Source organism: Podarcis raffonei, chromosome 2 (assembly GCF_027172205.1).
Source record: "Podarcis raffonei isolate rPodRaf1 chromosome 2, rPodRaf1.pri, whole genome shotgun sequence".
Lineage (NCBI taxonomy): Eukaryota > Metazoa > Chordata > Lepidosauria > Squamata > Lacertidae > Podarcis > Podarcis raffonei.
Genome location: NC_070603.1, coordinates 109,854,788 through 109,870,524, shown reverse-complemented (window position 1 = coordinate 109,870,524; position 15,737 = coordinate 109,854,788). Strand labels below are relative to the sequence as shown.

The 15,737-nt window shown below is 46.6% G+C and overlaps 1 protein-coding gene across 2 annotated transcripts in view; it reads left to right on the top strand.

Annotated features, from left to right (window-relative positions):
- Positions 1-15,737, top strand: part of ABCF1 (ATP binding cassette subfamily F member 1) — a 43,570-nt gene that overhangs the window by 17,176 nt on the left and 10,657 nt on the right. For both annotated transcript variants that reach the window (XM_053378582.1, XM_053378583.1), the window contains exons 14-25: positions 605-705; positions 1,452-1,537; positions 2,556-2,695; positions 3,120-3,268; positions 4,767-4,850; positions 6,665-6,789; positions 9,129-9,241; positions 9,707-9,878; positions 11,162-11,236; positions 11,614-11,684; positions 12,964-12,996; positions 14,422-14,590. In XM_053378582.1, coding sequence (XP_053234557.1) covers positions 605-705; positions 1,452-1,537; positions 2,556-2,695; positions 3,120-3,268; positions 4,767-4,850; positions 6,665-6,789; positions 9,129-9,241; positions 9,707-9,878; positions 11,162-11,236; positions 11,614-11,684; positions 12,964-12,996; positions 14,422-14,590 — 1,318 coding nt within the window. The remainder of the gene's footprint in view (positions 1-604; positions 706-1,451; positions 1,538-2,555; positions 2,696-3,119; positions 3,269-4,766; positions 4,851-6,664; positions 6,790-9,128; positions 9,242-9,706; positions 9,879-11,161; positions 11,237-11,613; positions 11,685-12,963; positions 12,997-14,421; positions 14,591-15,737) is intronic.

The following is a 15,737-nucleotide window of genomic DNA, read 5'->3' as shown; positions in this document are numbered from 1 at the left end:
AAGGCTTGAAGGCCTCGGGCCAAATTTGAAGCATCTCCAGTTAAAAGAACTTCGGTGGAGGGTCCAGGAAAGAGGTTTTAGGAGAATGAAGGGAGGTAGCCTCAAAACACTTTACAAAAGAGCTAAAGCAACAAAATTATCATGAAGAAAAAATTATGGCAATAATTTAAGACTTCCAAAAAGTTAGAACAAGAGTAGAGTAAAAGTAGATTAAAACCCGCATCCTGGGTAGGCTTGTCTAAGCATTCAGAGCCAGCAAATGGAAACAAGAGCTTAAAAGACAGGACCTTCCCCCCCTTCGAAATTATTATTATTTAATTTTACAAGTGCAAAGTTATAACAATACAGAATGCATATCCATTTGTAAGAGATTTCTCTGAATCACAAGACTTCCCACCATCCCCTCCCTGGGTTCTACTATCAACCTTTTCAACTGCATATTATTTCATAATCCATAATATATATCTGTCCCTATTATTCGTGTTATTTCCTACATTAAAAGTGTCATTAAAGTCATGCTAATGTTTTTTATCTGCTTACAGTGGTCTCCTAAGTAAATTATAATAAAAAGTACCTCTCTGATTTCCTTTACCTTCTTTTTCAGCTGGAGAAATTTAGCATCTCGGCTCACGGCAAAGAGTTATTTGTCAACGCAGATCTATATATTGTGGCCGGGCGCCGATACGGCCTGGTGGGGCCTAACGGGTATGTGTCTGTTGTGAGGTGAATCCCCACCATTTTGTTTGCTTACCACAGTGGATGATGAAACACACTTTAACTCTTTAATTCACAAAGCTGTAAGCAGCTTGGGCCCCAAAGTACCTTATGAGCTCGCTGCCTGATTCCATATTCTCCACCTCGGTTGCTGTGAGGCCTTCCCTCCTCTCTGGACCACACAGGTGGAATTATTTCAGTGGTCTTGGTCCCATTTACACGTGCAAAAACATATTAAGGAAGTACTCCTGTCCTCAATCCCTCAGGCACATGCCAATTAAAAAATGGCTGCTCCCATTTTTAAACGAAATGTGCCTTTATAAATTTAGTACAGTGGTACCTCGGGTTACAAACACCTCGGGTTACAAACACTTCGGGTTACAGACTCCGCTAACCCAGAAATAGTACCTCGGGTTAAGAACTTTACCTCAGGATGAGAACAGAAATTGCGCGGCGGCAGCGGGAGGCCCCATTAGCTAAAGTGGTGCCTCAGGTTAAGAACGGTTTCAGGTTAAGAAGGGACCTCTGGAACTAATTAAGTTCATAACCAGAGGTACCACAGTATAGGAGTGCTTTTTAAATAAATGTCCTTGTAGTGTTTTATGGAATGTTAAATATCTGTTGGTATGTTTGCAACTTTCCTTTTGAGCACTTTATCTGTAGCTCTTGTTTTGTCTATGGTTGCTTTTGCTTAAGGAGAGCACCAATATTCCAATCCTCTCCCCCTCTCTCTCCAGGAAAGGCAAAACCACCTTGCTGAAACATATTGCCAACCGGGCCTTGAGCATTCCTCCCAATATTGATGTCCTGCTCTGTGAGCAAGGTAAAGGAAGAAGCGTTCCTCCCCTCTGCAGAGGCAGCCCATTCATTGTCCTGCCTAGCCAGGTGGTCCCTCTTATTAAGCACAGAGAAAGCTGCCGTCTTATTATTATTATTTTATTGATAGATAGATTGATTGGATTTATATACCGCCCTATACCCGCAGGTCTCAGGACGGTTCACGGAACTGACTCAAACCACCAGCTCGTTTCAGTACTGCCTGTGCCGATGGGGAGAAGCTCTCCAGGGGTTCAGCAGAGTGTCTCTCTTAGCCCCAGCTAGATATTACTGGGGACTTCTGAGCCAGAATCAGGAATAGGTCAGCCATAAAACACCCAGTGTCAGTGAAGAAACCAAAACAGTTCAGCCTTAGTGATCCCAGCAGGGTCTTGCCCCAATGAGGCAGTTGCCAAGACTGAAGGTCCCTGCCTCCCCACCGCTCTCTAAGTAGGGTCCTCCTCTGGTTCCTTCCGCAGCAGCCCAAGGCTCCTTTGTTTTGTCTGTCTCTGCTGCACCCTCTTCATTTCTCTGCATGTTCTGGGAAACCAGAGGGGAGAGGAGCTGGTTGCAGCAGGAGGGGGAGACTCTCTCCTTCTTCAGCAGCCAGATCTCTGCCTCTTCACCCCTGCTCTGATTCTAGACTGCTCTCTGCCACAGCCTCTTCCTGCTCACTAAACCTTGTTGCCTCTTCAGCTTCCGACATCACCTTCTCCCAGTCTGCTCCTTCTTCTCCCTCTGATCGCTTAGCTTTGTTCCACCACCAATCCCTGGGCTCTGCGTCTTCTTCCCCTGTGGGTTCCTTTGTGGGTTCCCCAGTCCATAACATCTGCATGCAAACCAGATGCTCAGCCACTGATCTTAGACCCCTGCCCCCTCTCAATTCAGTAGCACAATATGAGTGTTTTGGCTGCAGAGGTTTTCTTTTTTAAAAAATAATAATTTGGTGCAGGCTTTGATCAATCCTTGGCTGTGGGGCTTAAGTGGCAGGGTCTTCACAGTGGTGTCCTCCTTTATCTTCACAGAGGTGGTTGCGGATGAGACCCCCGCGGTGCAGGCTGTGCTCAAGGCTGACACCAAGCGGCTGAAGTTGCTGGAGGAGGAGAAGCGCCTGCAGGTGCTGCTGGAGAAAGGGGACGACGGGGCTGCAGAGCGGCTGGAGAAGGTACTCGTGGAGCGTTCCCTGTCCTGTGACTGCGGGGCAGTACAAAACTGGGTTACCCAGGCGGGAGTATTTTGCACAAGGAGTTCTCTGATCTGGAATGGCTGGCATCACTCAAAATGTGTCCTTAGATACATTCGCAGAACTGCAAAAATGTTTTTAAGCTGTATTTCAATCAATTGTTTCAATCAAATATTTAGTGCTAGCCACCCTGAGCCCGGTTTTGGCTGGGGAGGGCGGGGTATAAATTATTATTATTATCATTATCATCATCATCATCTTACAAAGGCCAGCAAAGCAAATTAAATATTTCTCCTGTGGGGTGAGAAAAAAAGGAAGGGACATGTTCACACTCAATTTCTGGTTGTTAGCCTGTTCCCTTTTGCTGATCTCCGCTCACGCCATCTATTTCCTCCCCTTTCCCCAGGTCTATGAGGAGTTGCGGGCCACAGGAGCCGCAGCAGCCGAGGCAAAAGCCCGGAGAATCCTGGCAGGTTTGGGCTTCAACCCTGAGATGCAGAACCGGCAGACCAAGAAGTTCTCCGGAGGCTGGCGGATGAGGGTGTCCCTGGCCAGGTAATTGTCAGGTGGGGAGAGGTGGAGAAATGGGAGCATCAGCTTGACGTATCCTTGAAGTTAATTCCTTTTCATTTGTTGCCCCGTAGCCAATAATCTCTGGGTAACGGAACAGTTTTAATTGGAAATCCAATACAACATCATTCAAATTGCGGCACGGAAGTCAAATAAAGCAAGGGGTGAAAGGTCACAGGTGCTAGCTTGTGATGAGTGGTTGTCAACTAAGTTTTCCTCAGAGTAGTCGTTAATGGACCTAACCCAGTCATGTCTGCTAATTGCACTGTGTCTCCTATGAGTGTACACCTCAGTGGTATACCACTCATTTTCTCTTGTCACGAGTGGCTTTAGGATAAGGAAGTCCGCCGCAGCCACATTCTGCCTCAAAAGCACTCTGTCTTGCACCACACAATGTAGATCAGGGATTGTCATGGGAGCCAACAGAGCACATTTTGAAATTTTGAGAAAGTGCCGTGGGCACCAGACACAAAATGGCTGCCTTGGCGGTGTGATGTAACATGAAATGGCTGCCACTTTTAAAAGAGCTGAAAATGAGACCGGAGTGCAAGGCGTGCCCCACTTCCTGTCAATAGGAGGATAGACACCAATATCAGCCACCGCCACTCTTGCCCACAAAGAGATGTTTTATTTGCACCTCTCCTCTGTTCAGAACTGATCAGGCGGCCGGTGTCCACTCCTAGTCGCCAATGAAATGTGGGCCTGTTTAAGGAAAGGCCAAGCCAGTTTATGCAAACAGGAACTGAGCACGAAGAGCAAATGGCCTCTGTTGCTTGTGTGTTGTTGTTGTTGTTTAGTTGTGTCTGACTCTTCGTGACCCCATGGACCAGAGCATGCCAGGCACTCCTGTCTTCCACTGCCTCCCGCAGTTTGCTCAAACTCATGCTGGTAGCTTCGAGAACACTGTCCAACCATCTCGTGCTCTGTCGTGCCCTTCTCCTTGTGCCCTCCATCTTTCCCAACATCAGGGTCTTTTCCAGGGAGTCTTCTCTTCTCATGAGGTGGCCATAGCATTGGAGCCTCAGCTTCAGGATCTGTCCTTCCAGTGAGCACTCAGGGCTGATTTCCTTAAGAATGGATGCGTTTGATCTTCTTGCAGTCCATGGGACTCCTCAAGAGTCTCCTCCAGCACCAGAATTCAAAAGCATCTATTTTTCGGCGATCAGCCTTCTTTATGGTCCAGCTCTCACTTCCATACATCACTACTGGGAAAACCATAGCTTTAACTATACAGACCTTTGTTGGCAAGGTGATGTCTCTGCTTTTTAAGATGCTGTCTGTTGCTTGTGCAGGAACAGTCAAACCATCTCGCTCAGTATTGTCTACTCTGACTGGCAGCAGCTCCCCAGAGTTTCAGGCACAGTTTTCTCCCTGCCCCACTTGGAGATGCTGGAGGCCAAACCCAGGATCTTCGGCCTTCAAAGTAGATGCTCTGCCACCGAGCTTTGGCCCTTTGTCATTGCTAACCATGCTCTCCTTTCAGAGCGCTGTTTATGGAGCCCACACTGCTGATGCTCGATGAGCCCACCAACCACTTGGATCTCAACGCCGTCATCTGGCTTAACAAGTAAGTCGCTGCCTCCGTGCGTTTGGGGGCATAACAGCTCGGCAGATGGGGGAGTGTGGGCAACTGTGTGGGTGAACATGCCCGGGCAAAGCAGTTTTGGTGCTAGCCTTTTTTCTTTACCTTAATATCATTCATTTCCATCATCCTACTTGCCCGATGAACACCACCCTCTGGACGATTTGCAATAAAAGTTTTAAAACCAGCAGCGTCAACCAAGGAAAACCAACCACGCTGTGCATTGTTTATGACATGCAGACACAGGCCATAGCGGGAAATAATAAGATGCACGCGAACTTTAGTTACTGATTTATTGAATTTACATCTCACCCTTCTTCCCCAAAGAGCCCAGGGCTGAGAACAGATGCACAGTTTGCTGTGTTTGTAAAAACATTTTAAAACGGATTAAAATGTTCTAAAACACAATTGCAATGGAAAACATCTAAAAGCACTTGAGATTAAAATATGTGTCGATGCGTTGATCTCGGGACAGCCAGGAACAATATTCTTCAACCACCAAATGCCTGGGTCAACAGGAATGTTTTCAAATCCCTCAAAGTTAGTGATGGAGATGGGCACACCTGACTAGAGAAAGCATCATTGCTTCTGAATACCTGTTGTGGAAACGACAGGAGGGGAGAGAGTCCTTATGCTCCTGTTCGACTCGCTGGTTTCCCAGAGGCATCTGGGTATCCACTGGGAGATGCTGGACTAGATGGGCCATTGGCCTGATCCAGCAGGCCGTGCTTACGAGGGCATTCAACAACCAGGGAGCCACCACTAAAAAGGCCCTGTTTTATTTTACACAGGTCACAGGCTTTCCTTGGGGCAGAACTCTTCCCTCTCTGTTAATTTCTCAGCCCCTCCTAATTGCCACCTTACCTACATCCTTCTCCTTTTGCCTCTGTTTCTGATTTCAAAAGACGGCCTAACCCTGAATATCTGTACATAGTAACTGTTGTTGTTTGAATTTATATACCGCCCTACACCCAGAAGTCTCAGGGCGGTTCACAGAGAAGATTGACATAAAAACTACAATATAGATAATCAAAATAAAAACAACACCCCCCTAAAAAAAGAGCTACATTTTAAAAGAGTATAGGATGCCAATCAGATCAACCAAAGGCCTAGTTAAAAAGGAACGTGTTTGCCTGGCGCCTAAAGGTGTATAATGAAGGCGCCAGGCGAACTTTCCCTAGGGAGAGCATTCCACAGACGGGGAGCCACTGCAGAGAAGGCCCCATTCTCCTGTTGCCACCCTCTGGACCTCTTGAGGAGCAGGCACACGAAGAAGGGCCTCAGAAGATGATCTCAGGGTCCGGGTAGGTTCATATGGAAAGAGGCGGTCCTTGAGGTATTGCAGTCCTGAGCTGCTTAAGGCTTTATAGGTCAAAACCAGCACTTTGAATCAGGCCCGGAAACTAATTGGTAGCCAGTGCTGATGGACCAGGATCAGTGTAATATGCTTGAACCGTCTTGCTCTGGTGAGCAAACTGGCCGCTGAATTCTGCATCGGCTAAAGTTTCTGAACCGTCTTCAGAGGCAGCCCTGCATGTACCGCATTGCAGTAATCTAACCTTGAGGTTAGCAGAGCATAGACAGGGATAGTTAGGCTATCCCTGTCCTGATAGGGGCATAGCTGGGCCACCAGCTGATGGAAGGCGCTCTGGGCCGCTGCTTCCAAAGCCGGGTGGCTCCATTACAAGGAAAATGTACTCCCTATAATCTTTTTAAAAAGCATCTGGTGATGGGTTAAAACTGTGAAAACCAGTCCTCTCTCTTTCACTGTCTAACAATTGCTCCATACTCTCTTACAGCTACCTCCAAACGTGGAAGAAGACCCTCCTTATTGTCTCTCACGACCAGGGTTTCCTGGACGACGTGTGTACGGATATCATCCATCTGGACATGCAGAAGCTTTTCTACTACCGGGGAAACTACAGTGAGTGCCCACAGAAGCCTCCATATTGGAAGGGCTAGGCAGTTTTTTTTGTTGGGGGGGGAGGCAATGCCGTTGCTAGGGTGCTGTTGTGTTTCTTTGTGGGGGGGGGGAGTTAAGGAAGTGAAACATCAAGGAAAACTCATTCAAAAAAAAATCTACAAATCTGTCAAGTTAGAGAAATTGGATTTTGACTTCAGACGTTTCAACTTCAAAATTCCTTGGAATTTGAAGGGTTTTAGAGAGCCAGTGTGGTGTAGTGGTTAAGAGCGGTAGTCTAGTAATCTGGTGAACCGGGTTTGCGTCTCCGCTCCTCCACATGCAGCTGCTGGGTGACCTTGGGCCAGTCACACTTCTTTGAAGTCTCTCAGCCCCACTCACCTCACAGAGGGAGGAAGGGAAAGGAGAATGTTAGCCGCTTTGAGACTCCTGAAGGGGAGGGAAAGGCGGGATATCAAATCCAAACTCTTCTTCTTCTTTTCTTCTTGTCGGGGCAGTCTTTTCCCTGCATGTTTTTGTGTTGTATGGGTTGTTGTTGTTTTAAAGAGCATAAAGTATTGCATGCCCTTAAAGGCCAGCTTTCAAATACAGTTAGAATCAGAGGGTTGAATCTAGAAGTCGTGTGAATTGAACTGAGCTCAAGGGGTGCTCTCAATGGAGAGGGCCTGATTTTCACCAAGTGCCCAGGCTGCTGTTACTTTTGTACATTTAAGCCCTGTCTGAGTCTCTGAGATTGAGGTCTACTTCTAGTTCAGAATGCAGTACTTCAGAAACTTAGAGGCCCAAAACACCGCTGCTGGGTGGAATGTTGTTAGACTGTGAAATCTCCTTGCCACAGAGCCATGTCTCCAGAGGCCTCCATTTGTTGCAGATACAACATAAACTCCTTCCTTTGTTCAAACTGGAGCAAGGACACAGATCTTGTGACTTAGAGTGGAGTCGCATGACTGTAGCAAAAGATTTCAGGGCTGCCTCTCAATTCCCACGCCTTCCGCCAGGGCAAGGGAAATGGACGTTTTCACACAGAACGTGGAATGCTGACGTTTGGCAAAACTCATTCTCTCTCTCTCTGTTCAATATATTTTACCTCACGACTTAACTCAGCCAACATAGACCATTTGATGCAAAGTTCAGAAATGACTCCTTGGCAATTTCTTTCCCTTTTCTTTCTCTCCCTTTGCTCTGGCTCCTGATGAAATCAATTTAAATTCAAGGAAGGGGGAGAATGGGGAATAGCGGGACAGAAAAGTTCAGTTTTGCCAGCAGAATAACTAAATAAATGTATGCAGATATGCTTGTCCAGTAATGAGGTGTCAGAATTCAAACTCCCTGCCCAACTCTAAGCAGAGGTGGCTCCATTCTCCCCCCTTTTTTTAAATATGGGAGGAGAAGGCGGGGCACCCCTCTGGAAGCACGAGGGCTCAAGATTAGTGATTCAGTAGATCGGGTGGAATCTTAAAACTCCGGGGCGTTTCAGCCTAACGTGTCTCCGGCCTTTTTTTTTTTTTTTTGGCCAATATGCAAGTGCTGAGATAGCAAGGCAGTTTTATTAAATGTGCAAATGTATTTTCTAGGATTGAGCAACTGAAACCAGGTTGCTGCTGGTTTTGAGCCCTGGAGCAAAACAAGTCCCTGCTCAGCGACAAGCAGTGACTTGGATCACGTTGGAATCCACTTCCCATAGTCTAGGGGTATCTGCAAAACTAGATTTCCCCTGCCTGACTTTCCCAGGGTGCATTTCCAGGGAGGTTTGAATCTCTGTCACCTGTCATTCACAAACCTCTTCTTGGAAGATTTAGTTCATGCATCCTTATCACCTATAACAGCTAATCATCTGGTAGCAATATACTTCTGATTAGCAAATACCGGTGCCTGCAAGTGTTGGGTGTTATGAAGTGTGTATGCCAGCCTGCAGTTCTCTCTTGCAATCCTGACACCCTTCCCCCCCCCCGGAGATGTTGCAACTAAGCTAGCTTAAACACGCACGCCATGGAGGCTTTTTCAGGGCCAAAATAGAACTTCCAGGCTCAGGCGCTGTCTGCGATAGCAAAAAGCTGGGCTCCAAGGAGTGCTTCATAACATGGTGGAGAGCCATTGCCTCAAGGTCTTTGCTGGCCACAGCTAGACTCCCAATTCAAGACAAGATAGTTCAGATCTCCAAGATGATGTTGAACTACAACTCCCATCATCCCTGGCTATTGAGTGCTGACCGGGTCTGATGAGAGTTGTTGTCCAACAACAGGAGAAGGCAGATCCAGGCTGATTGATCCAACCAATGCAGTTCTTAAGAGTTCTCTTCACCCCTCTGCATCTCTCTTCACCCCACTCCCACCCCACCCCAGTGACTTTCAAGAAGATGTATCAGCAGAAACAGAAGGAGCTTCTGAAACAGTACGAGAAGCAAGAGAAGAAACTGAAAGACCTCAAGGCCGGAGGGAAGTCAACAAAGCAGGCAGTAGGTTTCCACTTTGTATTCTGTTATGGGACCCATAGATTCAGGAGGAAACCCCCCCCCCCAATAAAAATTTGCGCAGTTAGGTTCTTCTCTGTGGGCTTCCTGGGAGCAGGGCGGTCCAAGGCGGCAGAGCTTTTCCATGAGTTAATCTGTGGAACTACACGCTGCAGTGTTCTTTACAGCGATTAAATGATCACAACCGTTGGGATAAGATGGCACCCTTAGCCTTCTGCGTGGCCTCGGATATCAGGGCAGACTTTTACTTCAGTGGTGGAAGTTGACAGGAGGGGGGTTGGTTCTAGTCTCAGTGGCCCTTCTGAAAAAATGTACACAGTATTGCACTTTTTAATTAAGGGTTTCTGTCTGCTGAGATTAAAAGAGCATAGCGGCCTAGATTGGGCCTGTCAAGAATGCTTGCCAATGGTCGGTGTCCCTGTTAACCTGTCTCCCTCTGGCCGTCCCCAGGAAAAGCAGACCAAGGAGGCCCTGACCCGAAAGCAGCAGAAGTGCCGTAAGAAGAACCCGGATGAAGAGGCGAGTGAGGTGCCCGAGCTGCTGAAGCGGCCAAAGGAGTACACTGTTAAATTCACCTTTCCAAACCCGCCGCCCCTCAGCCCACCCATTCTGGGCTTGCACGGTACGAGTCTGCCTTAGCAAGGGAGAGTCCATCAGGGAGCAGGGGCAGGCAGTTGTCTGGGTGACTTCGGAAAATCGCAAAGAAAAGAAAGCAATGGCATCTGTTAGATAGATAAAAGGTAAAGGACCCCTGACAGTTAAGTCCAGTCATGAATGACTCTGGGGTTGTGGCGCTCATCTCGCTTTACTGGTTGAGGGAGCCGACATTTGTCCGCAGACAGTTTTTCCGGGTCATTTGGCCAGCATGACTAAGCCACTTCTGGCGATTCCAGAGCAGCACATGGAAACGCCATTTACCTTCCCGCTGGAGCAGTACCTATTTATCTACTTGCACTTTGACGTGCTTTTGAACTGCTAGGTTGGCAGGAGCTGGGACTGAGCTCACCCCGTTGCGGGGATTCGAACCGCCGACCTTCTGATTGGCAAGCCCTAGGCTCAGTGGTTTACACTACAGCGCCACCCGCGTCCCATTAGATAGATAGATAAATAAATAGATATATAGATATTAATATACTATTATTATTATTATTATTATTATTATTATTATTATTACTACTACTACTACTACTACTACTACAACATTTAAGAATAACCTTTTACATGTGTCTCAAAATACTATGAAAACAGCTAAGTTCTCGTAACGAGTGTTTTGCTTCCAGATTCAGTGGTACCTTGGTTCTTGAACTTAATCAGTTCCAGGAGTCCGTTCGACTCCCGAAACCATTCGAAAACCAAGGTACGGCTTCCGATTGGTTGCAGGAGCTTCCTGCACTCAAGTGGAAGCTGTGTCGGACATTCAGCTTCCAAAAATCATTCACAAACCGGAACACTTCTCGGTTTGTGGCGTTTGGGAGCCTATTTGTTTGACAACTGAGCTGTTTGAGAACCAAGGTACCACTGCAGTTTTAAGAGGCAATCATTGTAAATGATAGCTACAACAATATATTACAGCAATAGCACATAAGAACATACCTGAAATGGACTTGTACTATAACGAAAGCAAAACAGGCTTGCGTAGCTAGAACGAGCCACTAAGACCAAAAACATACATTTAATTGTGAAGCTGCGTCTAAAAAGAAAGACTGTTGTTGAGAACTCCAGATTCTATTGTGTTCCATTGCTTCTTCAAAACTAACTTTGAAATAATAATAGATTAATATATTTATTGAGAATAGCACACACACACACAATTTATCTCCATGGTTTCCTACAACAGGGTGACTACAGTTAGAGATATTTGCTTCCCTGTTCCCCACTCTCTCTCCTCCTTTTTCCCTCCTGTAGGTGTGGACTTCTGTTATGAGGGACAGAAGCCTCTTTTCAAAAATTTGGACTTTGGGATTGACATGGAATCTCGAAGTAAGTGATTTTGGGGTTGGGGGTGGTGAATAAGTCCTTCTAAGAAACTTGTATGCCTCTTGTTTACTGAACGAGAAATCCACCTCAGCGTGCTGGCCACATGATGTCCTTTGAAACTGTCATAGTTCCTTCCAGATGTTGTTGGACTCCATCAGCCCAGGCCGTCACAGCTAAAGGTTGGGAGTCTAGCAACATCTGGAGCCACACTTGATTATCCCTGTTTTAACGTCTTCTAGTGTTTTATTTTTGCCTGAGAGTTCCCTTCTCAAGTCTGTCTGCCTCAGCTCTTGAGAGCAGGCCACGGGGAGGATCTCCTGAAAGCATCACCTGCCACGCAGAAATCTCAAAGTTGACTCTGCTTTTCTCTCTCCCCTCAGTCTGTATCGTTGGTCCCAACGGCGTCGGGAAAAGTACACTGCTGTTGCTGTTAACGGGTAAATTGACGCCGGTAAGTGAGCCTCTTCCCCCTTTTTGGTCTTCCTTGTTTTTTTTAATCATCCCGCTTTGTTCCTGAGATGGCCTCCCTTTTCTGCTTGTCTTCCCCCCACCACATGCCTTTGCTGATCCCGCCAGGAATGTGTGTCCCATTTCTGCTCAGGCAGCGAGAAGGGCTGCTCTAGGTGTGTCCTCAAATTCAGCCCCCTTGGTGCATGAATTGGGCCACGCCATTGCTGGGGAGCAAGGGGTGAGCTGCAGGACCCATCTGTGGATGGCCACGTGTTTATTTAGTAATTTCATATACCACTTTTTGACTATAGAATCCTTTAAGCGACATTTATGAAAGCGCTACAGGTACACCAAGGACCATGTGCTCACAAAACAACCGTCCCTGCTGAAACAGGAACTGGCATCAGGGGTTCCTTCCTGCAGGGCAAGTGGTGTTTCTTGGCCCTGTGGTGGGAACAGGGCGGTCTGACTGGAGCAGGCCCAGCTGTTGTCTATGCCTGCTCACCTCCTGTGAATCTGGGGCCTTCTGCAAGAGCATTTAACCTTGGGCTCTGCTTTGCAGCCAGCAAGCTCTCTCCTACCCAGGTTTGTAGGCCTAGACCTGAGGAGTTTAACTGCTGAGGAAACATCTATCCCAAGAGCTGTCCAACCCAAAATTTTAATCAAAAGAACAGTAGGGTGTTTGTGTGTGTTTTGGTGGCCCATACGGGGACCAAAAGAACAGTAGGTGTTGGTCAAATCCAGGCAAACTCTTATCACTGCTGCTCAAATGTCCCTCTTGTACCTTAACCAGGCACAAAATCATTCCTTTCCAATTTGCACGATCCCAAAATAGGCTGCATTGTGTGTGTGTGTGTGTGTGTGTGTGTGTGTGTGTTTGATTTTACAAGTTCATTCACAGAAAAATATTCTTGCAAATATTAAAATTTAACACGAATATTCTTTCGAAACCTAGGACTTCCCTGCTCCCCTCTGTGGTTTCATTAAAAACCGTTTCCAACTGCAGATTATAAGTCTATCCAGTTTACAGTCCACAATTATATCCAAAGTCTATGTATCATTGCAATAGTCCAATAGTTTCATCTGCCAGTCCGCCCTCATAGGTATCTTATCATCTTTCCAGCTCTGGGCAAGCAACATCCTTGCATCTGGCATTTTGGCCCTGCTGAATCCAATCTTTTCAAGCACTTCTTCTTTAATCTGGTTGTATCTCAGGGAAGGTCATTAGACCCTTGGACTACACTCTTAACTTGTTTTTGTTTCTGTTTTCATCCTTCCAGACAAGAGGGGAAATGAGAAAAAACCACAGGCTGGTAAGTACCCGTGGCAATACAGCAGAGAATGTGGAATGACATTTTGAGCAGGGGTGGGGGGCGGTTCACATCTGGAATAGCAAAGCAAGCCTGTGACTCCAAATGGAAGGATCTTTGTCCTGCTGGAAGCTGGTTTGTTCCAAGAAACCATGAAAACAAATAGTTTATGTCTTCACCTGACAAGACACATATGACAGAGGGGCTTCCTACCTTTGCTTTTAAGAAGCTGCTGGGAGGGGCAGAGGGTCCTGGGGTTGAATGTGAGAGGCCCTGGATTGATTTCTTTCTTTTATGGTGGCTATTACATTTCTTCCCCACCTCTCCTCCAAGAAGCTCATGGGTGTTGGGATTTCGTTCTCTCATTGCTGGATCATGTGATCCTTATTTACATTCCATACTGCTGGAAGTGTATGGAACAGACACTGAACTTCTGTTCTTTGTGCTTTAGTTTTCTGTTCTTTGTTCTCTGCTCTCGGACAGAGAAGACATGTGAGACGCTGTTCACACTAGCCATCTTTGTTGTTTTGATTTGCTGTAAATAAAGAAGCTTTCGTGATGCCGCATACCCTACGCAGCCTCACTTCTTGCTGAAACTCGGCTATAGTGTGCCCACAGGTCCACTGGATGTGGGTCGCAGTTCTTCTGCGTACAGGGGACGTATGCATAATGGATGCATGTCTCTAAGAGTGGTCTGCTGAAAAATCAGTGCAGAGCAATGGGATCTCTAATAATAATAATAATAATAATAATAATAATAATAATAATAATAATAATAATTTTTATTTATTTATATCCCGCCCTCCCCAGCTGAAGCCGGGGTCAGAGCGGCTAACAACAAGTAAAAATAGCAGAGTGTACATAAAATCACACAGTCAATTAATTAAAATACATTCTAAAATAAATTCAGAATCAAATTAATGGCAACCATTGGGCTAGAGTTCTATGAAGATTACAGAAGGAGAGAGTGGGGTCAGGCTGTGCCCTGGCCAAAGGCCTGGTGGAATAGCTCCATCTTGCAGGCCCTGCGGAAAGATGTAAAGTCCCTCTTCTCTGTCCAGAGGTGCCAGGAACATTTGACTAAGCTCACACAGCACCTCAGTGTGGCACCCTTTTAAACTGGTTAAGGGAGTGGGGGGGTAGTAGTAGTAGTAGTAGTAGTAGTAGTAGTAATAATAATAAATCTTACTTATACCCCACCCATCTGGCTGGGTGGCTCCCAACAGAATATAAAAAACACATAAAAACATAAGCTTTTAAAAAAAAACTTCTCTAAACTGGGCTGCCTTCAGGTGTCTTCTAAACGTCAGATAGTTGTTTATTTCCTTGACATCGGATGGGAGGGCGTTCCACAGGGCATGTGCCACAACCGGGCGGGTGACATTTCCTTTCGCAGAATGAAAGACCTGTCCTTTTCTCTCCTGGCAGAAAATTGGGTTCTTCAACCAGCAGTATGCCGACCAGCTGAATATGCAGGAAACGGCGACAGAGTACCTGCAGCGCAACTTCAACCTGCCCTACCAGGATGCCCGCAAATGCCTGGGGCGGTTTGGCCTGGAGAGCCACGCCCATACCATCCAGATCTGCAAGCTCTCTGGTATATAAAGTAATAATACAGTGGTACCTCAGGTGACAAACACTTCGGGTTACAGACTCCGCTAATCCGGAAGTAGTACCTTGGGTTGATAACTTTACATCAGGATGAGAATGAAAATCACGCGGCGGCAGGAGGCCCCATTAGCTAAAGTGGTACATCGGGTTAAGAACAGTTTCAGGTTAAGAATGGACCTCCGGAATTAGTTAAGTTTGTAACCCAAGGTACCACTGTAGTAGTAGTAGTAGTAGTAGTAATAATAATAATAATAATAATAATAATAATAATAATAATAATAATTTATTTATACCCTGCCCACCTGACTGGGTTTCCCCAGCCACTCTGGGTGGCTCCCAACAGAATAATAAAAACACAATGAAACATCAAGCATTAAAAACTTCTCTAAACAGGGCTGCCTTCAGATGTCTTCTAAAAGTCAGATTGTTGTTTGTTTCCTTGACATCTGACGGGAGGGCGTTTCACAGGGTGGGCGCCACCACCAAGAAGGCCCTCTGCCTGGTTCCCTGTAACTTCACTTATCGCAGTGAGGGAACCACCAGAAGGCCCTCGGTGCTGGACCTCCGTGTCCGGGCAGAACGATGGGAGTGGAGACACTCCTTCAAGTACAGTGGTACCTCGAGTTACATACGCTTCAGGTTACATACGCTTCAGGTTACAGAATCCACTAACCCAGAAATAGTACCTCGGGTTAAGAACTTTGCTTCAGGATGAGAACAGAAATCGTGCTCTGGCAGCACGGCGGCAGTAGGAGGCCCCATTAGCTGAAGTGCTGCTGCCTCAGGTTAAGAACAGTTTCAGGTTAAGAACGGACCTCTGAAACGAATTAAGTACTTAACCCGAGGTACCACTGTATACTGGACCGAGGCCATTTAGGGCTTTAAAGTTCAGCACCAACACTTTGAATTGTGCTCGGAAACATACTCTATTTGGGGGGGGGGGAGCCGCCTTAGGGCAGGATGGGCTGGAGAACGAAGGGTGCCAAGAAGAGTTTCCCTGCTTGGCCTTTGTTGCTCGTGCTCCACATTGGGCTGGAGAAATGGGAAGTGGGCGGCTTTCAGGGACTGATATTTAACAGCTTTTAGAAAAGAACTGGGGCTTGTGGAATCATAGGGACCATGAGGGCTATCTA